Source organism: Ursus americanus, chromosome 14 (assembly GCF_024610735.1).
Source record: "Ursus americanus isolate L20-20 chromosome 14, mUrsAme1.1.p, whole genome shotgun sequence".
NCBI lineage: Eukaryota > Metazoa > Chordata > Mammalia > Carnivora > Ursidae > Ursus > Ursus americanus.
In genome coordinates, this window is record NC_142140.1 from 52,457,414 (window position 1) to 52,484,770 (window position 27,357).

General features: G+C 50.0%; 1 protein-coding gene across 4 annotated transcripts; it reads right to left on the reverse strand.

Annotated features, from left to right (window-relative positions):
- Window positions 1-479: 479 nt before the first annotated feature.
- Window positions 480-27,348, reverse strand: ILF3 (interleukin enhancer binding factor 3). 4 transcript variants are annotated; one of them, XM_045774645.2, is made up of 20 exons: window positions 27,145-27,348; window positions 16,370-16,468; window positions 15,770-15,999; window positions 15,436-15,613; window positions 13,283-13,430; window positions 11,716-11,807; window positions 11,229-11,324; window positions 10,398-10,509; window positions 9,880-9,977; window positions 9,200-9,311; window positions 8,981-9,091; window positions 8,460-8,659; window positions 7,887-8,054; window positions 7,317-7,442; window positions 7,058-7,234; window positions 6,808-6,961; window positions 6,612-6,665; window positions 2,803-3,168; window positions 1,785-1,913; window positions 480-1,156 (listed from the first exon to the last, which is right to left on the reverse strand). In XM_045774645.2, exons 2-20 carry the CDS (start codon window positions 16,370-16,372, stop codon window positions 1,020-1,022), a joined length of 2,691 nt encoding a protein of 896 aa, XP_045630601.1. In that variant the 5' UTR covers window positions 16,373-16,468; window positions 27,145-27,348; the 3' UTR covers window positions 480-1,019. The 4 variants fall into 4 exon arrangements, with proteins under 4 accessions (XP_045630601.1, XP_045630600.1, XP_087723401.1 ...); XM_045774644.2 differs by having other exon boundaries at window positions 7,317-7,454; XM_087867275.1 differs by lacking the exons at window positions 480-1,156; window positions 1,785-1,913; window positions 2,803-3,168 and adding an exon at window positions 4,772-6,164.
- Between the last annotated feature and the right edge of the window lie 9 nt (window positions 27,349-27,357).

The window sequence follows — 27,357 nt, forward strand, 5'->3', positions numbered from 1 at the left end:
GACACAAAACCACACCATTGCAACACAGAAGGCTCTGTGACTGGGTTTCCCAGATTCTGCTCGGGGTGCTTTAGCCAAATTCAATCAGCCTTTTTCAAGTCAGGTTACATGTACCAAACCTAGAACACTTTACTCCATGGTGACGTGAAACTGCACTTAAAACGACACCAAAATTCACGGAGAAGAAAAGCAAGCATGCAGAACAGTGTGAGCAAATCCCCGAACAGCAGTGTGGGCCGCTTGTAAGCCACTCTGCACACCACCAGGAGCCCCCGGGACACCAAGAATATGAGGTCCCACGTAACCGGCTTGCTGGCCTTAGCCAACCTTGGAGTATAGGCATCTACAGGCCTGGAGCTGGACCCTTGGTGACAGGGGACTGTCCTGCCACCCCCCCACCCTGCATCAGGTGCTGGAACAGTGGAGGAACCTGCCCATCACACTGCTGGTGGGTCAGACACCCAGGCCTACGACAGGCAGAGTTTTCTTTTTCTTTATTTGTCTACATTCAGCTTAATTCAGATGTACTGCCTGAATGATCCAGACATACAAAAAAAACCCCACTCTTTCCCACTGGTTTTTAAAATAAAATCTTCACTTATAAAACTGAAACACTAAAGCATTAAAATACAGAAAGCTCGTTTAACTCACTTCACAAAAGCATTAACAGATGATGTATCCCTTCTGTAGCTATTTAAAGACAAACTGAGTTAACACTAACACCAATTGTAAATAGACAGAGGGATACGTAACTGCAAGAACTCAAAAAACTCTACTTGGACAAAGTTGTGATGGCAACTAACAAACCACTGAAGACATGAAGTCCCAAACACAGCTAAATATGGGTCACAGGAGGGCCACGGGAGTGACCAGCTGCACCGCACAACACAGCAACGTGGACAGGTTGGGGCGGAAGGGGCCTGGAGGGGCCAGCTGACATGTTAACTGTGATGCATAAAACTGAACCTTACAACAAGGGGTAAGTGCAGAAGGTACAAATCTTCACCCCCCGGGGGGCTTTATCTATACTGGTAGTTCATGCTGTGGTCTGCGTTTCTGCCGTAGCCTCCCTGTGAGGACTGGTAGGAGCTGGGAGGGCCGCTGTAATTCTGGCCGGACCCCGGGGAGTTGTAGTTTGATTGTGACGAGTAGCCTCCTAGGGAAGAGAGGGGTGGGTTAGAGGTGAGGGGCACAGGGCCCACCCTGTGATCAGAGCTCAGGACCATGGCCAGCACCCGAGCTGTGTTGTGTTCACATCGTGTCCACTGGTGAGACCACAGCAGGGGAGCAATACAGGCACGGCCTCTCGCTCAGTGCCTTTCCTGGGTCATCGGGGCTGGTGGTCACCAACACCCTGTGAGGCGGAACCACCGGACCCTGGTTTGTAAGTGACAGGGATCTGTCCAGTACAGACAGTGGCAGTGGGGGCTGTATCTGGGGGCCGCCCCAGCACAAGGCTGAGCTTGAAGCCCCCGAACCAGAGGCCACACAGCAGGCTGTCTGGGCCTCAGTGTTGTCAGCATTTTTCCAAGACAGGTGCCAACAATTTAAGACCAGGGCAACATCTGGACATCTGGCTTCTGAAAAGCCGAGAAGCTGGAGGGTATGCCTGAGCCTGTGTGCCCGTGTCTCCCTCTTCCTGTTCTCTTCCTACATGGAAGCCAGATGGCAGGAGCCACCGCAGCCCTGCCTACACTACCCGCCTGCCCACACCAGGCGATGCCCCTCGTCACCACCGGACACCCCCCTCCCCCGTACTGTGCCACCTGCCGATCCAGGCCCACCTTGTTTGCCTTGGTATGAGGAGCCGCCCCCAGAACCGCCGCCGTAGCCCCCGTGTGACCCTGGGTTGTAGGACGACCCGCCTGAGCCGTAGCTGTTCCCGCCGCTCCGGCCTCCACTACCACTGTAGTCTGGGGGAGAAAAGATAGCGTGGTTAAGGGGCCTTGGCAAAGACACAGCTGGGGTGGTCCAGGATCCTCATGCTATGGCCCTGGAAGTGGCAGGCCCCAGGTTGAGACCACGGGCCTTTGCACATCTCCCTGTCCCATCTGCTTAAATCTGGCACACATCCGTTCGACCGAGAACTGCCAGGAGCCGGCTGCAGCCCTGCAAGGGCACCGTGCCCTGGGTCAGCCTGCTCACCAAGCTCAGAGGCCCAGCTGCATCCTGCCTTCCCATCTACTCCTCCAACCCAAGCTTCCCAGCAATTCAGGAACCACACGGCAGCTTTTCCTCTCCTCCCCCCGCAAGCTGTCACCAGGCACCCAGCATCCCCTGGCCCACACACAGAGAGCATGACTTCTTTTAAAGTCCCTGGCCCGCCTGCAGGCCAGCATCCCATCGCAGAGAACAAGCGCACGCCTACGCTTTCCTAGCTCGGCCACCAGCTCAGCTGCAGCCTGCCGTGTGTGTCCATGAGGTGGAGGGAGCGCGGAGCAGAAAAGTGACTCGGGCTCTTTGGGGGCTGGATGCAACGCTGTCTCCAGAGCCCATCCCTGGAGATCACCTCACAGCAGCTGGCCCAGACTCACGGACCCCACCCTTGTGCCCCAGCCTCAACCTACAGGCTTCCTTGGCACAGAGGTCTCCACTCGACCCGCCTTTGGAGAAAGCGACAGGAAGGGAACGGCAAGGACCTGGGCCAGGGGAACTCTGCCTCCAGGATTTTCCTAAAGCCCGCCCGGCTTCCTTCCAGTCCCTCAGCAAGAGGTCAGGGCAAGGCCGAGCTTCCGCCACTCCATGGGATGCGCCGCTGGCCTGGACCCCGGCCAGGCCTCGGGGCCCTGGAAGCCAACTCACTGAATTTGCTCTCGTAGCTGTAGTCTGATCCGCCCCCGCCCCCGGGGGAGCTGTAGGAGTTTGAGTAGGAGGAGTAGTTGCCTTGTCCATGATTATAGCCCTTCTGCTTGCCCTGCGGGGGGCCATAGTTGCTGTACTGGCCCTGGTTGTAGGACTGCTGCTGGCCTTGGTGGGACTGGTAGCCAGAGCCGTAGGAGGGCTTCTGCTGGCCCCCGTGTGGCTGCTTCTTTCCAGCGTGTTTCGGGGGCACTGGTGAGTTGTAGTTGTCGCCTTGGTAGTAGGAGCCGTAGCCGGAGGAGCCACCACCGCCCCCGCCGCCGCCACCACCGGCATTCCCAGAATGCCCTCCGTTGCTGTAGAACTGACCTAAACAGGAAGGCAGCGGGTCAGGCGGAGGATGGGGGAGACGGGGGAGGGGAAAGACAGGGAAGGTCGCAGCTGTGGGTCCTGAAGGCTGACCCACAAGCCCGCGGCCTGGGCCAGGGCAGAGGGACAGAGGCAGTAGAGCGAGGAGCAGTGGCTCCGGTCCTTAAAGCAGCCTGGTTTGGACTGGTCCAGCCTTCAGCGCCACTCACCCATCAGCTGATGACAACAATGGATCTTTGCCAAGCAGCAGCAGGACAGCGCGCCAACAGCAGCTTTTGCAGCGGATGTCAACATTACAATGAGATGAGCTCCGAGCGCGAGATGACATTCATGACTAGCTGACTGTTACCCAGATGTCCCCAACGGTGACAGGGAAAGCAAAGCCCCAGAGAAGCAGCCGGCCACCCCCACCTTCCCCCTGCTGTGCTGGGAAGAGGCTCTGCAGTCATAGGCCTGGGGGACCCCAAGAGATGCTCTTTAACAAGGCCCCCCAAACTGGTGTCATTCCTGGATGAACAACTGGTCCGACATGGCTCTTGGAAGGGTAAACGGAGAGTTAGTCAAATGACCTGGGACGTCGCCCAGGTGTGACTTGTGCAAACGTAGGACTTAAGGAGTGATTCTCATGGGGGAAAGGAGGTTGGGTAAAAAGTTGGGATCCTAACATCCAGGCCAGGCCTCCAGTTACAGCCTCAGATGGCCCCCCAGAGGGCCATCTTTGTTCCCAGCACAGCTGCCAGGGGCAGGCAGACCGAGTGTGGATTGACAAGCGTGCAGGGAGGCCGCCACATTCTCAGACCCTGAGGCTGAGAATGTCACAGTAAGACCCTCCTCTGGTCCTACACGTAGATCCCATCCCACAAGACAGGTATGTCCACGCCCTGCCCCCCCCACCAGACACTCAGGTGGGCCGATGGAGGATAGGTGCGCTAAGGTGAGGTGGGAGGAAGGGGAGGCCAGGCTGTGTGTGTGGCTCTCAAGCCCAGCAGAGCAATCCCCAGCGCTCACAGGGTGGCAGTGGAGCTCCTGGCTCCCGGGGCAGGTAAGTGGGCCTGTGGGCATGCCTTTGCTGGTTGGCGCTGCCTCTGTCTACAGACAGCCTGGAGCTACCCTGATTGTGCCCAGGGCGGGGGGGGGGTGTGTGTGTGGGGTGTACGAGGGGGAGGGGACACTCCCACACAGCCTATCCTTCCTTCCCATATTTAGCACCACGGGTTCCCCCGCCTTTTGGGTAGAATTAATTTGGGAGTCATCACAGGCCTCCCACCCGCTGGAGATGTGCACCCCACACTGCTAAGTCTTGGGTTGTTGGAACAATAATTTGGATAAAACTGATCTGTGACATCAGTTTATTTTCTTCAGGTGGCCTCCTCCATCCCTCCACCCACCCCCATCACAAAGCCAAAACACCAAGGAGAAGGACACGGTCCACAATGCGAGAGAGCACACATGCGAGGGCCTGGCAAAGAGGCTGGAGGACGGGAGGTCCTCTTCAGAACCCCCCCTCAGAACCCCGCCGCCTCAGCAGCCCCACGGCCTGCACTGAGCACCTCAGCGCCCCTCCTCAAAGCACAGGAATGAATGAAGACGCCAAGTACCGAGGACTTGTTACTTTAACATGTATTGATTAAAAAAAAAATAAAGGGAAGGAGAAGTTTTCAACGTCATTTCAGGATAACTATTTCCTGGTATAAAAAGACATTATTCTCAAACAATAACTTTCTAAAAAAAAAAATACATCATGCAAAGTTTTAAAAAGTTTCACTGAATGTTTCAAACCTCTGGGAACAAATTATATAGTAACCGTTTTGACCACTTTTTGCCTGAAGAAACGCAAAATCTTGCAAGTCAACGCAAAGGCAGGCTTTGCCACAAAGGACTGCTGACCCGAGCCCAACTGTACTCTTTCCAAAAGGGACTGCCACTGGGAAATGGGGGTCTCAGTAAAAAACCCTATTGCCTCTATGTGCCTCTGAGCACAAGGAGAAGTCAGAAACTCCAGCCGGCACCATTAAGGTGAGAGGGCAGAAGATTCCAGGCCTTCTGGAATCCATCATGGCGCATACCCAGCAGTACAGGCCCTGTGAGGCTGGCTCCTTGCTGGAGAATTGGGCTACATATTAAGACTTTCTACTTAATTATATTAAAGCCCCATTAAAACAAACTCACTCTAGAATCCCATGCATTTGCAGCTATGATTAGGACTTGCAAAATTCCACGTTCTCTCTCCCTTAAAGCCTGTTTCCTGCACTAATAATGGAAGCACAGTTTTGATACCTTTGAGAGTTCACCTCTAACTAAACCAGCCACAAAATACCACACCCCCAAACAAGAACCCACCAGAGCATTTACAAAAGGCGGGAGAGGTTAACTTAGCACAATGTACAATTCCCAATGTTCCCAATGTTTTACAAGCTTATTTAAAAAAAAAAAAAGAAGAAGAAGAAAAAGCCAGTTGCTCTGGATTCAGATGTGATAAAATCGTTTTCATTACTGTCAAAGGCATCAACCAGATGTGGGAATTTGTTAAAAGGTTAAAAATTCATACAAAACCTGCTGTAAATTAAGACAAAGGTAGATTAAAATGCATCATTATCTGTCTCTTAAATAAAGTAATGCTTTCCATAAAAAGCAAAGGTGGGCTTTTGCCTTGATGCTGACCAACGCTGGCTCTAGAATTCTGTGCAATTCTGCACAAAAATGCATTCTCTGAAAATTGTTTTCCACTTATTGTGAACTTCAATATGACCAAGTTCAAAGGCAAATCACGATAAAAACTGCCATTGTCTTAAATTCTGCAGGCTAAGAGTTTCAGACAAGCTGCGGTGACAAGCCACGGTTGAGAAACCCAGTGAAGCACAGGGGCACAGCACGGACACTTTGGGTTTTGGAGTTCGAGAAAATTGGAGTAAAAAGTTGATTTTGTGTGCAATACTTTTAGATGCTCTAGGAAGACCCAAAATCATGATAGCCGTAGCAGTCTGTGAAAAAGTCACCTACAAAAGGGGGAGACAGAGCAGAGAAAAAAAATTAGAATTCTTTTGAAAAATGGCACAGAGCGCCACATTTGAAATTCATGTTTTAGATTTCTCTGCTCCTGTAACCCCCCAATGAAGGCTCCTTCTCAAGACAAGAGCTGTGCACTGTCAGGAAAAGCATCATCACAGGACTGGTGCTTCGCATGGCTTAAAGCAGAGAAATTTAAAATTCTGACTCTTAAGAAAATTTCAAATCACACAAATATGTGTGTTAACATTTAAAGAACAAATTACACTTTTGCAGGATGGGGCTGGAGGATTGTCTGCCCTCATCACTGAGAAAAGGTGCGTGCCACCCTTAATCTCAGGGAGGCTGCTGCTGGTGGGCCGCCCTGTTCTAACTCAGGCGTGGGAGCTAAGCTGTAGCTTCTCCCCAACCTCAGACAAAGAGAAACGCGCACTTACTGTAGCCTGCTGTTGCCGAGTTGCCTCCATACCCATAGCTGCCATATCCAGCGCCTAGAAAGGAACACACAGGGTCACGGGCATGTAAGGCGCATCTACCTGCCCTGCCCCTGCCTCTCCCGCCGTCTCAGCCAGACTCTGGGGGCCCCACCCGCTCCAGGGAGCAAGCAGGGTCCACGGGGACAAGGGTCCTCACCAGCGTTCATGTAGCCTCCATGGTTGGCGCCACCAAATCCTCTCCCTCTCCCTCTCCCTCGGATGTTCCCTCCTCTTCCCCGCCCTCGAAGGTTCGGGGGCGGGGGCACTTCATTGTGCATGGGGCCTCCCATGCCAAACCCAGGGTTATGTGGCTGCAGGGGAGAGAACAGAGACAAGTGGCGTTCACCTCACGCTCCGACACAGGAGAACTCGTGCTAAGGCCAGAGACAGCAGAGGCAACTGCTTACCTTAGCAGCAAATTTCGGTCCACCTCTGACGGGCACGGGGGCTCTCTTCTTCTTGTTGGCTTCCAGGGCGAGAGGAGCATCAGGGAACAGCTTTTCTAGTGCGGCAAGAGCAGCATAGGCTTTGGCCACCTTTTTGTTTGAGCCAGCACCCTGAAATTTCTGTCCATCCACCTCGACCTGGGAAGAACAGGTGTGTGTCAGGGTGGCCTGGAGCCTCCCTCCGGGGCAGGAGTATTCTCCTGGGGAGCTGACTGCTCACCTCCATGACGAAACGCTTGTCGTGGCTGCCCCCGGTCTCAGAAATGAGCTCGTATTTGAGGCCACGCCTCTTTTCATTAAGTTCCATAACAGGGTTCTTGCCATGCTTGGTCAGGATCGGCCCCTGCTGTTTTACGTTCTCAGGGAAAACAGAAAAGAAAACCAAAAAACTCAGCTAAGGGCTTTCCAGCATGTGGAGGGCAGCTGCACCCCCAAACATGACAGAGGCCCTCCACTCCACTTTCCCTGCTGTCCCTCACCACCCTCGTCTCCCTGCCTCCGGAAGTCATCTGAGGGCCTCCCAGCAACAGGACTGCCTCCAACCTGCACCCTGTCTCTGGGGAATGGCCTGACTTCCACCTGGGGCCATCCCACGCTGGGTCCACAACAGCAGGGCCCTCTTGGTGGTGGCTCAAAGGCTCACACCCAGCTCCCTGTGCAGACCCCTAGACTGGAAGCTACTCTTTTGGGAGCCAGGGAAATAACGAGAACCAGTAACCATGCTGGCTCACAGGACACAGAGCTGCCTGCGGCACCCAATCGGGCACGCTGGCCCCCACCATGTGCTCACCTCGGCGGTGGGATCAGAGGGGAAGGTAGCACTGGGGGTTGAAGCAGCTTCCACCACAGGCGGAGGGGCCACCACGGCTGGCTTTGCTTCCGTTTCCTCAGCGGAATCCTCCCCCTTGCTGGAGTCTCTGCCTTCAGCGCCAGTAGGCAGGCCCATGTCCTGTAACACCTGCGGGATGGACACCCACAAGGCTCCCCAGTTAGGGAGGGGGTCTTAGCACAAGGGTCATCTACACAGATCTGCCCCCATCCCCAGGATCCTGAATCAGAGGTTCCTAGGGTGGCAGCTAGCAATCAGAGGCTGCCCCCCACCCACCGCTCTCCAGAAACCCTGATGCCCAACTACATTTGGGGACTCTCTGTCAACCACAACGATGAAGCCATTCTTCCATGTGTGACTTGGCAGACATTTAGAAATCTACTCATCTCAGTGTTCACACGCCCTCCCTAAGCCTCGTGGTGTCCATGCTGAGGGTTTCGATAGCCTAGGACGGCTCTCTGGGAGCCCAGGACGCAGAGGCACTTCTGTTGCTCAGAGAACAAGCACACGGTACCCGACACTGACCACATTTACCTTGACAGCCACGTGCAGCTTGGCTGTCTTTTTAGATGGTCCAGAGGCCTCGAAGGAGTTGCCATCCACCTCCACAGACATGGTAAAGATGGGGGCGTGGACCGGGCCCGTCTGGGAAACCAGCTTATACTGCAGCCCCGGCTTCAACTGGTTTAGTCTCATGAGGGCGTTCATGGCTTGAGGAGGCTCTGCCTTCTCCTCTACAGAGAGAGAACACCAACACCATTCTAGACTGTCAGTCAGTGCTCAACAGGGTGGGGCAGAGTCTCCCCGGACGGCCTCCTGCCGCGCGGCACGGTGGCGTGGAAGCCCCAGCTGGCCAAGGCCTCATCCATGCTGCTCCCGGGCACATCCACCCCATTTGTATTCCAGACCCACGCCATAACCAGTCATTTAAAAATGGGCTGCAACATCCTGTCTGAGAAAATTAAGGCAAAAGCAAGCATCTCACACCACTTTGGGATGTCTCTTAACTGAGCCAGAAAAAAGACACACTAAAGACTAAAACAAAATACTAGTACCTTTCTTCTGAATCTTCTTCTTCTTTTTGCTAGGAGATTTTTCCTCCCCATCTTCCTCCATCGGGCGTTTCATGGGCGTAATGGCATAGGTGGTGCTGGGGGGGATTTGAACTGAAGGAAGAGATCACAACAGAAAAGGCTGAGAATCCCTCCTGCACTCTTGCTAGGAGTCCACGCTGACAGCACCAGCCCGGGGCCAGGCCCCCGTGGCACGCTTACCTGTGTAGTCCACTGGGTTTTCATTCTTTGGTTTCTTGGGCATCTTAGAAGGCAGAGGGTCCATACCCAGAACTTTATGGAGCTGGCCAAACGCAGCAAGTCGCAGAGCATGCTGGAGAAGGGGAAGAGGACCTGACTCAGCCGCCCTGTGCTCCCCGCCAAGGTGTGTGCGCTTGCTAATGCCTTCTGGAAGGGGTGGGAGCTGAGGGGGTTGCTAACGGTCTCCCCTACAACAGCAAGGGGTCCCCCAACAGCCAGGGAAGGGCCTGACTGCCAGGGCCCAACCCTGCTGTGGGGGAAGGCCAGCCTGTGACCACCCCCCTCGAGAGGAATACAGGAGACCCCAACCTGGGGACTGGTTGCCACACGGAGCCACGTGGTGGGACTGCAAGGGAAGGACCCTGGAGCAGTGCACACAGCAAATACATCTCCCCACTGAACTCGGTGTCCAAAAATAGCACTCGAGCAGGCTGAGGGGACAGGCGACAACCACGCGTGGCGCCAAGGGAAAGAAGCAGCCCAGATTGGGACGCCCTGTATCAGGCACAATCCCTTCACCTTCGGTCCCCAACCTGAGCCTACGAGTCCAGTGGCTACCCTGAGAATACCCAGTAACGGAACTGGAAGCCAGTGATTACAGACTGGGTAAGGGCTCACGTTGGCAATGGCGATGACTATACCTGCGCACTCTGTGTGATATCTTCCCGTTGCTGTCTGTCTAGATGCCCAATAGCATCAGTGGCTTCTTTTTCACAAGGGTCATAAATGCCAGAACCATCTGAAGGCAGGAAACAAGGAAGATATGCAGAGGATTATCTTTTAGCATCTCGGAAGAGTTGTGCTGGCTGAGGGAACCAGGTGCGTTACCCCCCACGCCCCATCCACACCCAGCTCTGGAAAACACGCTGAGCTCGGTGACCCACTCGGCGTCCAGCCCGTGAGAGAAATAATCCACGTGTCTCAGAGCAAGGAGCTCGCGTGGGAGTGGGTCACCACTGCCCCGGATCCGCCCTGAGTCACAGCTGCGGAGCCGGCACAGGGCTGGATATGATGGTGCAAGAGGGTAGTCACATGCTTCAGGCCTAGGGGGACACGGGGCTGCTGCTGCCCTAACCCGGTCAGGGGACCCGCCAGGAAGTGGCCTCAGGGCCTCAATCCCTGTCCTTTCCCTGCAACTTGCAAAGCGCAAGGCCCCAACCTGGCATCACGATCCCCGACGCCAAACACTCCAGCACTCTCCGCAGGGCCTCGCCGGCACCCATTGGTCTGTTGGCTGTGCCGATGGACTTCTCACAGAGAAGCTCAAGGGGCTGAAAGGCAAGAGGGACAGTTAGCTCCACTATCTAGGAGGTGGTGAGCCGACACTGAGGAGCTGTCACTGTGTGTGTGTGTTTTGGGGGGGGAGGGGTGTCAAAGCCCTCCAATTTCACAAGTTGGTGGGGGTGTTAAAGCCCTCCAAGTTCCCAAGTTGAGACTAAACCGAAGTCAGGCCAACTAGAGCCCGGCTTGGTGACTTTTCCTTAAAAGGATAAATATTAAATCTGTCAGACTGTGTGAGCCAAGAGGCAAAGCTGAGGCTATTACCTAGGTACTTAAAATTATTATATAGCCACTAAAAAATATAAAAACTATTCTTAACTATGAGCTATAGACAGACAGGCAGCTGGCCAGAATTGGCCTATCGGTCCCACTTTGCTGACCCCTGTCCGAGAACAGCTACAAAAATGCTTCTTCACGGAGAACAGTGAGTGTCACAGTAAATGTGCTACCTGGCCAGCCCCCTCCCTTGGCTGAGCTCTGTGTCCACCATGGGAGGGTGGGGGGGGGGCGATGGACGTCCTGGTCTAGTTCTCACCCCCCATCCCAGGGTGCGGCACAAAGTAGTTGCTCAATAAACGGCTAGTACGGGGGTGCATCAGCCACACCCCACAGGGCCACTCCAGCCCACTTATCTAATATATGCCTGGGATATGGGAACAAGTCTCTGCACACATGACCCCCAAGTGGCCACAGCTACAAGGTGCCTTACCCATCCTCTGAGGGGACCCCAGGTGGGCACGCGAGTACACAGGTCCCTCAGGACCCGGATGACAATGACACACGACTTCAGCCCGTTGGCTCTGGCCTAGAGAACAAAGCACAGGCTCTTTACACCAGGGAATCTCCCTTAAACACAAGGCAAAAACATGAAAAACACAAGTCTCAGGGTGCTACTTTGTCAAGGGTAAATGGTGAACGTTCAAGACCATCAAGTGTGTGGTCAGCAGCGGTTTCACCGTGTGGACGAGAACAATGTTACTCTTGGCACAAAGCAGCAGCAGCCCACCTACTCAGTCACAAGCCTCCTTTGGGGACGTCAAATTTGTCTATGTGCGCTCCGTTAGCAACTGCACGCCTGCAGATGCTAAGTACGGCACGGCGATCTTCAATGTTACCGAAACTTTATGGTGAAAGTTAGCCAAGTTAAAACTTAGGAATTCTCTACCAAAAGACAAATAGAAGAACAAAATGCAAACCTGGAACCACTTGGCGTGTCGGAGGGACGCCAAGGCAGCAAGGCATTTCTGCCTGTCCAGAACGTCCGGGGGATCGTTGACTGATAGCGTTTCTATTCATGGATGGAATAAGAAGACAAGGTACAGTTTGACCAAGGGGTTTCTGTCAGGTGGAAAGGGGATGTGGCAGCTTCCTAAAGGGCAGCTGAGGCTCCCAGAATCTCAAGTCATCTCCACCCTAGACCAGGGAAGGAGAAGCTAGAGTGCGTTTAACTCCGCCCTGAGATCATCGTAAAAATTGGAGGCCCCTCCAAAAAAAACAATCAAAAACAAAAGTGGGAAGTTACTCTAAAAGGAATAATCCCATGGGGGGGGAGGGGGACAGATAGGTGGATCCTATCTTCTAATAGACAATTACCTTGCTTCCTCCCCATGATCTCCCAATAAATAATCTATGCTAAAAATTTCATTAGCAAAAAAACAAAAACAAAAAAAACCACAAAAAAACCCCCAAAAAACCCAAAGAAAAAAACAAAGAAAAAAACCAAAAAAAACCTGAAAAAATTAAAAAAAAAAAACCCAAAAATAAAAAAAATAAAAACAAAACAAAACAACCCCCCCCAAAAAAACAAAAACACCAAAATAGGTGGGGGGAGTGGAAATGAACTCCCTCTCTGCTTCCCACAACGGCCATCCCCTGAGGCATCTGCAGCAAAGGGGACCACTTCCGCCCACCAGGCGGGACTGCCCTAGCCCCAGCCCTTGACAGAGAGAGTCCTGTTGGTCAAAGGTCCAGCGTCCCTAAATCGATCATTGGAATCAGGTATCAGAACCAAAGGTAATCAAAGAATAGCAACAAGGGCGCAAGTGTGAGCCTCTGCTGCAGCAGAACTGGGGCGCTGTCACCGCCACCACCTGCGTGTCAGGGGTTTGGATAAGGCCTGCGACCTCCGCTCTGCGGCGTGAGAGCTCGGATTAAAAACCGTCCGCGCAGAAGAGACACATGAGGGGCCCTTGGTGGCCTCTGAATTACGAAAGCATTATGAGCCTCTGAGGTTTTGGTTTGCAAATCACAAAACTGTTTACAACTTTATCCAAAACTCTGTACCAGCTCTTTGCATGTCAATCATGCCAGCTGAGAAAAGCGGCCCCTGGAAGAGGACGAGCGAAGCAGCCCTCGGTTCTGCTGCAACACAAGCTGTTTGCACGACTCCAACGTGATGTTCATGCAGAAACCATCTGGTTGTCTTCCAGAATTTAAAAGCCATAAAATCACCAGGGACACACTTTTCCAAGGCCAGAGAACGCTCAACAGAAAAACCAAGTTTAACACTGACGAGAACATTCAAGGATTCAGATAAACAAAAAATGGTGCAGTCCTCTATGAAAAGTGCTACTCACTTTTAGTGCAACCGTTTTGTCAAACTCCCAAGTACTGAAACTGAACGGGAGATGCGATCTCAGAGTACAGGTGGTCAAAGCTACACCGACAGCCTTTTACCAAGCAGTCTAAAACTGAATAGCACATTTGCCTGGCGAGGGAACACCAAGTTTTCAGAGTCCTGCTGGCCCTTCTCAGCCTCCCTACCTCCGGCTAATACTTTCTCCATTTCTTCTCTGACAACGGGGGATGTCAGGTGGATGGTCAGGGACAATGGAGGCTCTTTTGTGTTTTTTATCACAATCGCAGCATCATCAACAGACTGGAGTATTTCGTACTTGTCTTCTGTGACAGCCTACAAAAGAAAACGCAACTTTCAAACACTTCCTCCTTAAGGCGGACAATCAACAGCTCTGTCTCGCTGGTTACCACAGCACACATGTCAACTTCTGGGGCTGCGATAGGACAGCAGCACCATCACCTAGTGGATCAGGACCTCCCTCTTGCCCACCAGGTCTTGGGCCATTTTCTGGGTAACTCCAGAGCGGAGGTCTCTAACTACACAGAGAAGTCATTTTTTCGTGGGGGGCTTTACAATGCAATGGGTAAGACTTCAGGGTCTAGAAGGAGACGAGGGTGTGAATCTTCATTCTGTCGCGTGGTAGTTGCGTAACTTTGGGCAAGCCACTTCATCTCATTCAGATGCTGGTTTCTAATGTGTAAAATGGACTTCGTGACAAGACCTACATCAGGTTGCAGGAGGCTTACACGGAAACCACGTGCAAATACGACACCCAGGAGAGCGGGCATCACCACGGGTGTTTCCACACTGGGCTGAGCAGCCATCGACAAGGAAAGAAAACAGTGCAGTAAGGTAATTTGTGTCACATGACGCACACACAGAGAAGCATGTACTTGCTGCAAACGCACGTGTCTAGAAAAGGATGTTCACCTGACTTCCACTCTCTCCTTTATACCAGTTTAAACGTGTCCCGATAAAGAAAATTCAAGCTCTTATGCTTTTTGTTAGGGAAAACATAAAGGAAATATCACGTTGAGAGAAGGACAAATGCACAGTGAAAAATCTAAAATGGAATTTTTCTCCGCCTCAGCACTAGGGACCTTCTGGGCTGGGGGGCCAGCCTCTGCCCTGCAGGGCACTGAGCAGCCATCTCCGGCCCCCGCTGGGCGGAGATCAGCAGCACCCCACTCCTCCTGCTGTGACACCAAAACTGTCTCCCAACTCACCAAATGTCCTCTATGGGGGGCAAAAATCGCCCCAGGCAAAAACCACTAATCTGAATCGGTAAAAATACACTTTATTTGTATCTTTCTTTAAAGACTTTTTACAAAAGAGGTGTTTCCTTTAGAAACATTTACAACAACATAACTTTCATCAACGAATATACTTTTTATAGACAGGAATTAAAATTAACATAAAAATTACCACCAAAACAGAAAAGTTTTAGGGCTTCATTCACCTGAAAGACAGCTCTCCAAAAGTATCTACCACACTGTATTAGCTCCACATTTTTAATTCTGACCTCTATCTTAAATCCCAAATTATCAGTCACATGTGAAAACAAAAATCCATGTTTACATATGAAAATGAACAGCCTGTTTCCCTAAGGAATGTAATTTCTTAGTTTTGTTTTGTTACTTTATTCTTCTGCTAATCCTGTTGCTGAATGGAGGGTGAATGTGTCCCAAGGAGGCAGCATATGGTGGCAACACACAGAGGTCCTAAAACCCCGGACTCACAACCAGGGGTCCTGGGATCAACTACTCAGCTCCTTGCACCCTAGTCACATCTCCTAAAATACTTGGACGATAAAATCCTATCTCAAAGGGTCGTTAGGAGGAGGAAATGATATACACATGAACAGCATATCTGGCCTAGGGTCTGATGTAGTAAATTCTTGAGAAATGTCAGAGGCTGTTATTTATGAAACACTTTTTTGTAATGAAACAAATAAGCTGGTTTTTAAAAACTCCTTATATTCAGTTTTGGATCAGGGAGGAAGAATTAATCATTGTACCTTCTATCCAAGCATCCACACACCCACCCATCCACCTAATTGAGCGTGGATTTACAGCTCTAGCCCAGCGTGGCCCCAGAACAGTGCAGCATGGCACACGGTAGGCACCGAGTCTTTGCCGGCTGGTCAGGCACCATCTCAGAACCTTAGCAGCTCTGCGGCATCCTGCCCATCACCTATGGGTAAGGCATGAGCAAGCACGTGCGAGGGGGGTCTGTGGCGTGCCTCCTGGTGCACAGCACAAATGGGCCTCTCTTCCTCTGTCCCACCATCCTCAACAAGCATGACCTGGCCCCACCCAGAGGAGGCAGTCACACTCACAGCGAGCTGGATGGCCAGGTTGTCAGCCACCTTGTCCAGGAGGGCGGTCGTGGGCTTCTCCTTACACAGCAGCACCAGCTCTAAATCCAAGTCCCCCTTGAGCAGCAGGCCCTTTGCCACGAGGCCAACGCGCATTACGCCCCGCAGGGTTCTGGTCATGTGCTCCGTCTTCTGCTCCCTGAGGGACACACCAAAGTACGCTCAGTGAGAGATTCAGTGCAGCCAGAACCCAGAGGCCCTGGAAAGGCTGGAGTTTCTCAGAAAAGGAGATGCTCACGCCTACGCTGGCCAGGCTCTCTAGGAAGGATCCCCACCCGCAAAACATCAAACGTACCCAGCCCCTTCTTTGGTCTCATCCTCCGGGGGCACATCCACGTTCTCAGACTCCGCGTGCTCGCCGCTGCCTTTCTCCTGTTCATCTATCCAGTCAGACACAGCTTTGAGAGCCCTCTCTGTGTGGGACACCATGTTCTGGACCGCCTCCAGTTCCTCTTGGGTCGGATAAACAGAAGAATGCTTTGCCATCACGTGGCGATCGTCATTCACAAAAATTCGCATCGGACGCTGGAAATGTGAACACTCGGTTAAAAACCTTTCAGAGACACTGAGCAACCCTCCACTTATCTCTCAAGCTGCCCAACTCAGAATTATGCCTTATCATTTGTGACAAAGTAGGCCACCTACATGACCACTACTGAAGGTCTGAGAGGCAGGACAACCAGATGGAACAGCTGTCCATTCTCGAGGCAGTTGAGAGAAAGGGGGCATGCTCAACTTCATACGCCTATACACACACACACATATGTGAACTCTTACACTATCTAGTAGTATTTAATAATTCAAGAAGTCTAATAAAAAAACAGAAGAATCAAATGCCTCGGGGAAATGCTATATCTTCGAATATGAATAAAGAAGTACGATTTAAAAAACTTACCATTTTTACTTCTTTTTTCTGTAGTGTCTGGAAATCAAATGTTTGCTTATCTTTTCAAATTGTGACAGATTTCCTTGGTGTTATCAATACTTCAACTATCTATAAGATCAGAAAATCTTTTTAGTTTCAAATATTTCATAGGTGGATGAATTTTAGCAGCCAGATACTGAATAAGACGAAAGACAGTGGTGCAGCCACATGAAGGGGCCCTGTTAACACAGCAGGACACATCTTTATTTCCAAGTAACCACTGCTAAGCTGAGGTACAAACAACTAATTATAAAATCCCCTAAAAATCAAAACAGCTGGTTTCAGAAGCCAACTCTGACTTCCAACCCACATTCAGCGGATTTCTACTTCATCTTCTTTCATCTTTTTAATGTAAGGTACGCCAGTTTTTACAAATATTAAAAAAAACCCAAAAATCAGTGAACCTCCAATAAAAGGTAACAATACAAATGTTCAACAAACTCTTAGAATTTAGAGAAGGAAAAGAGAGCGAAGGAGCTCTGGTCTTTGAAGGTAATGAACAAAATGGAAGGAAAGCAGGAGACAGCCCTAAAAGGCTTCTGTAAACCTTAAAGGCAAAAATGTTCTGAAACATCAGGTGGGTGTGACCACGGCAGCACGTGGCCACACTGGTGGGTTCCATTTTGGATAGCCGAGCGAACTCAAGTGTGCAACAGAAGTCTTCAGGACAAGCATAGCTGTAATTACCATCTTAGGCTCTAAATACCATGCTGACTACAACCTACTCAATTCCCACTCTGTACAAACAGTCTGGTCCACACTGAAATCTCCCAAATGAGTAAACAACAACAAAAAACTCCATCACAGTAATACACAACACATGAATCCACCCATCCCATCCAACCACACAACAGCCAGCCCCTTCGATCCTGGTTAGTTACCAGCCAGGGCAGCAGGCCCCACCTGGAAAGGCATATGCTTCAAGGACAGACTTGGACATGACGGGCCAAAACAAGAATTTCCCACAATGCTTCAGGACTACCGAACAGTCTAACTGCAAGTTTGTAGGTTTCAAAGTAGAACTATGAAACTGAAAGGTGGAATGAGAGGTGATATTCTTGCAGAGCTACACACAAGCAGGGGTCAAAGGCTATGCTGTGGGGCAGTGGGGAGAGGAGCGGAGGTCAATCTCTGGGCTCAGTGTTCACTATACCCTCGATGGACCACTCGGTCACCACCAAGTGGGAGCTTCCACACAGACCTGGGCTTGAAACCCTGCCTGCCCAGCCATTAGCCACATGGCCCTGAAGTTTCCTTGCCGCTTCCTTCTACACCTGTGACATGGACGCAGCCCCTCTACCTTTGCAGGAGGAGTGGAAATTAAACAAGTTAACCTACGGAAAGCAGGCAGCAACAAACCCCGTGAACCCTTCACAACGGCACCAACTTCTACCAACAAGATCTCCAACTGCCAGGCTGCCCTGGGGACTAAGCGATGAGTGACATACAGACAAAGTGAATCCTCTATGAAGAAGTTCCCATTCGCTCAGTCAGGAACACAAGACATCAAAGTTGTGTTCAAAAAGCATGCTTTGCCTGTTAGGTACATATTTAAGAAAAATTTACAGCTGAAAGTACACGCCTGGTGTTTGCTCTAAAACACTCCAGGGAGGCAGGCAGTGGAGATGCGGATGAAGATAAAACAGGATGAAGTGCTGCTGGCTGTTGAAGCTGGGAGACGGGTATGCTGGGATTCACCTGGGATATCTGAAAACTGCCATTCCAGTTTTTTCTTCAACTTCAGAACGGACTTACGTACTCCTGACAAAAGTGCAGTCACGGCAGGTCATCTAAAAATTCAACCAATGCTCAGATACCCAGTTCTTTTTTTTTTTTTTTAAGGTTTTTTTTTTTATTTATTTATTCGACAGAGATAGAGACAGCCAGCGAGAGAGGGAACACAAGTAGGGGGAGTGGGAGAGGAAGAAGCAGGCTCCTAGCGGAGGAGCCTGATGTGGGGCTCGATCCCATAACACCGGGATCACGCCCTGAGCCGAAGGCAGACGCTTAACCGCTGTGCCACCCAGGCGCCCCCAGATACCCAGTTCTAAACCGAGAAGCAGACTATGAGAAATCCCGGCCTACTGGTGAGATGGCCACGTTAAACAGCCCCCGTTCCTGGCCACATCTGTGCCGGAACCGCATCAGTCTGATAACGAAGGCTGATGTTTAAACCCGTATTTACTGACTCAACACATATTCAGCATGTACCTCCTCCACGTGAGGCCCCAAGGCTGGCTGCTGGGATGGTGACAGACATGTTGGACAAGGGCCTGGCCCCCGCGGACCTGGCTGGCTAGCACGGGAAGAAGAAAACTCCCTCCTTCCAACAAGGTGTGGGAGCGGTGTTTCACCTTACGCTCACCAGCTGTTCATGCTACATCCCCCCCCCCCAAACGTCAAAGGTAGAGACTTAAAGACAACAGAGCTTAAATCAAGGTTTCAGAAGGCTAAGACCTTTTCATTCCGGGTTTTATAGACCTAATATTGTCTAACTAAAAGGAGAGCCCCAGAGAAATGGCGAGTCGCCACCTCACCCTGGAACTGTGTGAGCCTGGCCACTTGCAGATCCGAAAGCAAGAAGCGCTCGGACACTAATGCAAGTCCAGAGGACAAGGAGGTGACTCGTAAAGGCTCCCGCCAGCTACATTTGAAGCAACAGAATACAAAAAAACCAAAACAAACATAAAATGCTGCTGTATGTCTGAAGTTGTAGACAGCCAAAACTGCTCAGCAGTTGCCTTGGACACCTGGGAAGGATGTTTTCAGGGTGATGGCCACGGTCTACATCTTGGTAGGGGCTGAATGTGTGCAGTGGTCAAAACTAACTGAATGGTATACTCAAGATGTGTGCATTACTTTAAAAAAAAAAAACTGTAAATAAATACTGGACTCTAGTTGATATTTAGATAGAAGACAGCAATTTTCTACTTTGAAATGCATCGTAAGAATAAAGTGGATTATATGTCAAAGATACCCAGTAAATGCATAAATAAATAAATGTGGACTGAAGGATGACCAGAATAGAAGGAGAGACGTTTGAGGCAAAACCATAGTCAAATGTCAATGGCAGAAGCTAGGCTATGTCTATAGGCAGCTGTTCACTGTAAAATTGTGTCACCTTCCGTGTATGTTTAAAAAATTTCATAATAAAATGTTATAAATATATAACCAAAACTGATCCAGCACATTAAATGTACATAAAAGCTTGAGTCCATAATGACACTTAAAAACCCCAAATCCTAATTTGCCACTACTGGAGGGGTCTATATCCCAACTCCCTACTCTGAAAACGGTGAAGAGGGACTGAAGTCCGCCCACAGTTGAGGCGGGGCATCTTAACTAAGAACAAATGCCGTCTGACAAAGAGAAACTGGGAGTAGAAACTCACTCTTCTACCAATGGGTAAAAAGATATTGCGTCAAAAGAAATGAGCCCATCAAAAGTACATCAAGGACATGCACACACCCCCAAATGCACCTGCTTTCAGCAACTGTCCTGCGTGTAGGCTTCCATCTGCTGCCTTCACCATTAAAACTCCGACCGTGGGTGTGCCTCTGCTGCGGCCAGCTGCAGCACCTGTCCTCTTCTGCTCCAAGAGGCAGGCCCCAGAAGGAACCCCTGAAGAGACTCACTGGACTGTGGCTGGCCCTGAACACCACACCTGACCCCATCTGTGGAACATTCACCCCCGGAGCCTTCCTCCTTTAGACCAGGTCTTGGCGGTGATGCCTCCTGATTCAGGGGCACAAAATGAGTATGAGCACGAATCATCTGAGCTAAAACAAATGCTGAAAAACTGGGGACAATGCTCCTTTGCAGGCCAACAAATCTGGCCTCGTTGTCTCTATGTGAACCCAGATCTGTCATCCAAGCCAGCTTTTCAGAAGCCAGCTGCTCTGGTTTTGAATACCAGGGAATCCATCTCATTAACAGACACAGGAGTCTTCTGGGCAAGCAGAAAGCTTCCTTTTCAAGATTTTTAGCAAAGAACACTGTTGGTCAGAAGCCCACAACACCCACCTACCTATAGGCAACACTCCACTGGACCCCGCCAAACAAACTTTAAACAGAAGCTGTTCCTGCAAACACCTTTATGATTCAAAAATGGGGCACAAGGAAGCCTGATTTTTACCAGCCCAGCTTCTCTGAAAAGAAACCAAAGCAAGGAACGGCTGCAGAATGAAGAATCAGGATTTTAAACATGAACTTTGTGTGGCAGGGGATGTTCTAACAGGGATCAGGTTTCTTTCTTCTCGAATCCAGCCCACTCACAGCACGCAGAGTTGCAGAAGTTTAAAACACAAAACCCTTTCCTTGCAGTGTGATAACGACCTTTCTGACCTCTTGCTAATTACAATATAACATATGTGGCACTTGCTGTTGGAAAAGAAACATGCCCAAGTTAACGGGTGTAACTGTAAACAACCGTTTACAGAATGAATGAACAGGTGTAGTGGCAATATCCTGACAGGTATGGCCCCGCCTATCTTGCAGAGTAGACACTGCCCTTTCCACAAGATATTTCACATAATCCTACCGCTCTTCCAGCAACTCTGGAGAACTGTCCTGAAGCAGGTGCTCATCTAAGAGACTGAAGGAATTAGGCTTTGAAACGTACAAGGATCCAAACCCCACTCCTGATTTCCCCATCTCTGGAGCTATCCTATCTTGAAGTGTGAAGTGATAGACACGTGCTACTCTTCAGTGACTCTACCAACTTTCACAGATTGATGTCATCAAGGACAAATGAAAAATAGTTCTACCAAAGCAATCCAGTCAGAAAATGCCAATCTAAAATCCGGTTATGGATGCCACTCTGAGAAATTTAAATATCCAGCACAGATCTGAAGTCTAGTGCAGTGGTTCCCAATTCTGTCTGCAACAGTATTTTTACTGGTCCACAGGGATGGATAAAGTTAGGAATAAAGATTTTCACAAATACTTTCCATTTTAAAAAACATGTCTTTTCTTCTCATGAAAAGATGGAGACCGGGTACAGTAATTAAAAATATTTTTCTTGACTAAATAAAAAAGTTGAAAAATACAGGTTTTCCCCCCCACAATGTTTCTGGAACTCCACTGGTCTGTGATACCCAGGACTCTAGGCCCACTGCTATTGTAGCGCATTCACAGGTCTAGGGAGACAGAAGCCCCAAGTTTGCACCCACCAGGGCTCTCCAACCTAGCAGCTGTGGGACCTTCCAGCAATTATCTACCTGTTCAGAGCTGGGTCAAACATGAGATGGAAAACACTAGCTTAGCTATGCCTATGAGTTGCAAATAGAAAGGATAAAGGTGACTTTGTGGGAAGATGCTTCATCAACCGTAAAACTGCAAATGCAATATATTAAAGGAGAAATTTCAACAACTCTTGGATGAACCAACAGAAAGCTTGTTCGAGTCTGCCTGTGAGAAGACCTGACAGCAAAGTGTGTACCATGACTCCAAGAGGGAATTACCAAATCTCCTTTCCAACATCCTCTTCAAGCACCAAGGGGGCAAAGGAAATAAGTTTAGGAAATCTTCCACACCTGGCTGGGGAGAGAGGACCCCCCGAGGCAACCCTCCCATGTTGGAATTCTTTTTTCTTTTTTTTAAGTAGGCTCCACACCCAGCGTGGAGTCCAATGTGGGACTTGAACTCACGACCCGGAGATCAAAACCTGAGCAGAAATCAAGAGTCAGATGCTTAATCACCTGAGCCACCCAGGTGCCCCAGATTTTTTTTTTTAACCTGCCACGAAATTTGTTTACTTCTCCCAAAAGCACCCCCCCACTGCCAGTTACAAAAAAAAGACCACCTCTCAAAGTATGGGGGCACCTGGGTGACTCAGCCGGTTAAGCGTCCGCCTTCGGCTTGGGTCATGATCCCAGAGTCCTGGGATCGAGCCCTGTGTTGGGCTCTCTGCTCAGCGGAGAGCCTGCTTCTCCCTCACCCTCTGCCTGCCACTCTACCTACTTGTGCTATCTATCTCTCTGTCAAATAGATAAATAAAATCTTAAAAAAAAAAAGATGTGAAATACGTATGCAAATTCACAAACATGAATTATTTTAGTGGGTAAGGGTGACAGTCTTAGGTTTTTTAAAATTGTATTTTATTTAAAGTCAACTAACATATAGTGTATTACTAGTTTCAGAGACAGAGTTCAGTAATTCATCAGTTGCATGGAATACCCAGTGTTCAGTACATCATGTACCCTCATAAATGCCCAACACCCACATGTGGCCCTCTTTTAAATAAAACTTTTTATTTTCAAGTAACTGTAGCCTCATATGCAGTTGTAAGAAATAACAGAGATCACGTACTCTTTAACCAGTCTCCCCCAATGGTAACATCTTGCAAACTGCATACTACAATATCATAACCACAACACAGACATGGATACAGTCAGACACAGACCACTGCCAGCGCCACAAGGATCCCTCCTGTTGCACGTAATTAGCCACACTCCCCTTCCACCACTCCCCATATGCCTAACCCTAAAAACCACTAATCCATTCACCATTCCTATAATTTTGGCACTCCAAGAATGTTATATAAATGGAATTGTGGTGTATGCAACCTTTCAGTATTGGCTTGTTTCATGCAACATAACTGTCTCAAGATTCATCCCAGTTTTGTATCAACAGCTTGCTCCTTTTGGTTGCTAAGTAGTATTCCACAGTATGGAGGCACCATTGTTTAACCATTCACCCGCTGAAGGACACCTGCATGGCTTCGGGTTCCTGGCTATCAGGAATAAAGCTACTCTGAACATTTGTGTATAGATTTTTATATGAACATAAACATTCATTTCTTTGGGATAAATGCCCAAGAGTGAAACTGCTGGGTCATATGGTGGTTGCCTATTTAGTTTTCTAAGAAACCGCCGAAGTGTTTTTCCAGAGCCGAGATTTTAAAACACAAGCCCAAGTTAACTTCACCAAATCAACTCAGTTCACCTTCTCTCCACTCCTGTCAGCTCGCGCATCTGCCCTGTGATGCTGCGGTAATTAGCGAGCCCTCACTGGGCAGCCATTCTTCCTTTCTGCAGGGATTCTGCACAGGTCACCCACAGGACAAATGTTTATTAAGGGCTGCTATGAGCCATGGGGCTGGGCTGGTTATTTCCACACTGTTGACATTTGGACTGCTTTTCTGAATTATGAGTACATAGCAAGGATTATTAACCTGCAAAAAAATGTACGCAGAGAAGCAAACCTAACTTGCAACATTTTATTCTTTAAACACACAGACTCAGTCAGATAGGAAAAGCAGTCCAAAGGAAGCAGCAGCAAAGCAAGTAGCCTAAAAGATTATCCCAGTAAGACTGAACCTGAACCACAATCCTAATGAAAAGAATGGCTGTTTGAAACGTTCAAGGAAAATTACAATAGACCTCAAACTGCCAACACCATCACGTCTCACTTATCACCTAAGATTATAAAAATAATTTGGAGCAAACTTACTATCATAAAAGGATGCATGCTCAGTTTTGTAACTAAATGATCCTTAGTGATCATATACGGCACATAAGAAAATGGCCTGTGGACAATAAACTCATTTCCTTGTTAAAATTAGTGACTACATTTTCAATTTCTTCATCCCATGAACATTCAGTAAGAAAAAAACTTAAATTTCAACTGGACATCGATTTCTCGAGACATGTGAAAATAGGTGTTAAAAGTCACTTCTAAATTTCCAATCACAATTTAAATGGGATCACCTATAAAGTGCAACCTTGGGGAAATATCACGGGGATTTAATAGAGCATAAAATGGCAAGAAACAATTTTTAAAAGTCAGTACGCTGACAAGGCTCCCTCACAAACACCCGTCCACCCTGCTTTTGGTATTATTTCTGTAATGCTGCTAGCACCACAAAAAGTCAGCACCGACTTACCCTAAATAACAGAGCAGAGAGGGAAGCTAGTTGTTTCAAACAAAACTGTCCAGTGCTACAGCAGGAACTGAAGGAATCTCATCCCTTCAGGGCCCCCAACCTGCTTCACTGTGTGTAAACTCTTGTCAAACCACTATCTGCCTTTAATTTCAAACCCCTTCGCTGGAAACAGAAATCAAATCTTTTTCTCCCAGGACTTGGCTAAGATAAAAAGCATCCAATATACATAGCCTAGAAAATCCTAATTCCCATGAAGTTTCAGTCAAAGCAATATTCAGATAAAATGTCATCCCTCTGCGTGAGACATACATGCATTTAATTCTAGATAGTGACATTTACAGTTCAAAACTGCACAAGGTTAATCAACTTACTGACAAAATATAACAGGAGGACAAATCAAAGGAGCTATAAACCCAAGCTTCGTGGGGAAAGGAATTAGTCCTGAGTCATAAAAGGTGAAATCAGGAGGAAATGGGGAGGAGAATGAGAGCAGTAAATAAAAGAGGGAGCTGATTCAGCCCAAAGAAAATTTTTTTTTTCTTTTTTAAAGATTTTATTTATTTGAGAGCGAGCACGAGTGAGAGAGCACAAGCAGGGAGAGCGGCAGAGGGAGAAGCAGGCTTCCTGCGCAGCAGGGAGCCGGACACCGGGGCATGGTCCCACCATCCCACGGTCCCAGGATCATGACCTGAGCTGAAGCCAGGCACCCAACTGACTGAGCCACCCAGGCAAACCCCCCACAAAGAAAACTTCTAAAGCCTTTTTCAGAATAACATTTCCAAGCCCCACATCTTGCTATAGACAAGCCTACTGCTTACTCAAAGAGAAGAGGCTTACAGACTTACAGAAAGCCCTTTCCTCATCACTGACTCCACTTTTTCCTACCTGAAGAAGGTAAGCAGGGGAGCATGAAAATGAGCACCAAGTAAGTGATAGCAAAATATTAGCAGCCGCTCCTGACAATGTAGTTTTTTGACAAGAAAAAATTAAGAAAACTAAGAAACAGCCTTAGGTTCCTCACTCTCCGTAATATGGACCTCAAAAAACAAAAAACAAAAAACCTCTGAAATACACTAGAAGAAGCTAAAGAAAGGAATTTTTGCCTACAGGCACTAGACAAGTTCAATCAGGAAAAAAACAAACAAAAACTGCAAGCGATTAGGTACCACTCCGCTCCAGAAAAGTGTGTGATTCCCAGGCTTGCCCAAGCTCTAGGAGAGTAGGGAAACTCTGATACACCCGCACCCAGTGCTGGCAAGGCCAAGCCTGGCAGTTACTGCCAGCCTCCAATCAACTCCGAATACTAGGGCCTGCAGAGATTCCATTCACAAATCCCAGGGTCCAGGATCTGCTCAAACGGGCAACAGACAGACAGCTCAGGGGTGAAGACCCCAGGCCTAGGGACAGTGGCACCTACCAGTGCCCAGGGGCCTGTTTTTCCCTTTTCCAGCTGTTAATGAGTTTCTGGTTCCCACACTTCATTCACAGCCTGACTGGCTGCTGTTACCTACATCCCACGAGACCACACACAAAGCATCACACACAAAGCATAGTGGCAGCAGTGTGAGCAATCCCCAGAGACTCCCAACCACAACTACCTGAGAAAAAAAAGAGTCTTGAAGCCCTAAATTTGAGTCCCAACTCCGGGTGGCACCTTGGGATTTCCTGTGAAACCCAAATATGCCAACAGGCCACTCACAGTAAAGAGGAGAGAATCCTAAACAATCAGAAGAAGATTCAGAATCACTGAAATACCTAAGTCCAGAAAAGGAAGGCTTCTCAGGAAAACTGGCACTGCCTTACTGATCCATCATGTCCCGTGAGCAGAATCTCAAGCAATGGGATCAGTTTTGGAAAGAGATGGCTTATCTCCCCAAGTTCTGAACTGGGGGAGAGCATGCTGATTACTGTACAACCCAGATAATTCATCCAGGCGCAGAATTAACTGGGGACCAACTTCAACTCAGTCACTCAACTACTTGAGAAAATAAGGTAGAAAACCGTTTTAAGCTCTCGCTTGTGTCACAATCTTGCCAAGTTTCACCGTACCCCAAAATCGCATCAGATCACCATTTTGACGAAGGATGCAAATCCTGAACAATCTGAAGAAAATTCATCATCAATGAAACACCTGAACTAAAGAAAGGAAAAGCTTAAACCCTCCGCCAAACATGGGTCCTAATGTGGGAGAGGCCTGGCTGACTACAGATTTGAGGACCCCATGCACCGACGAAGGCCTCCTGTGCAATCAGCGTGGGAACGTGGGTTCAGGGAAGAGGTCCGCGTCTCCACGCCATGTAAGGACAAAGGCGGCGACATTTCCCGCCTCGGGAACCTGGGACTCTCCTGGAACCCGGGACGGGGCTGGGACAAAGACGAGAAAGGGACGAGGAGGGGGGTCGCCCTGCCGCGCCGGCCAGGATGCTACCGGCCAAGGGGGGTGTGTGCTCCCGGCACGTGCGCGCGTGCGCGCGGGACGCCGCAACAGACAAAGCCGGGCCCGGGGGACTAGGCGGTCGGGGGCCCGGTGCGCGCGCACCCCCCGCGCGAGGCGCCGCCGCCGGCCGAGGGGCCGCGAGGGGGGGCGGATGCGCGCGCACCGGGCCCTCGCCGCCGCCGCCGCCGCCATTTTGTTTCCTCGGCACAATGGGGGAGAGTAACGGCCGAGCGCGGGAGCGAGACTGGCGAGGGAGGAATAAGCCAGGCGCTGGGGCGAGAGAACCGGGCGTAGGCGCGGAGCGCGGGGCGCCTGAGGCCTTGTCACCGCGACCCCTCAGCCCGGCCCGCGCTGAGTGGGAGGACTGGCGGGGGGAGGGGCAGAGGCGGGAGCGGGCCCGGCCGCCGCCACATTGACGCTTACCTTGTCGGCGTTCCCTTCCCCGACCGCAACCGCCGCCGCCGCCCTCCTGCCACAGCCCACCGGGGTCTCCCCCCAAAAGCCACGCGGTGCGCACCGGGCTGCTGAGTCCAACTGCAATGGCGAGAAGAGGAGGAGGAGGAGCCGGGGCCGGGGGCGAGCGGGCGGGCGGGCGCGCGCCGGGGAGGTGCGGGCCACGTGATCGGTTGGAGCCCC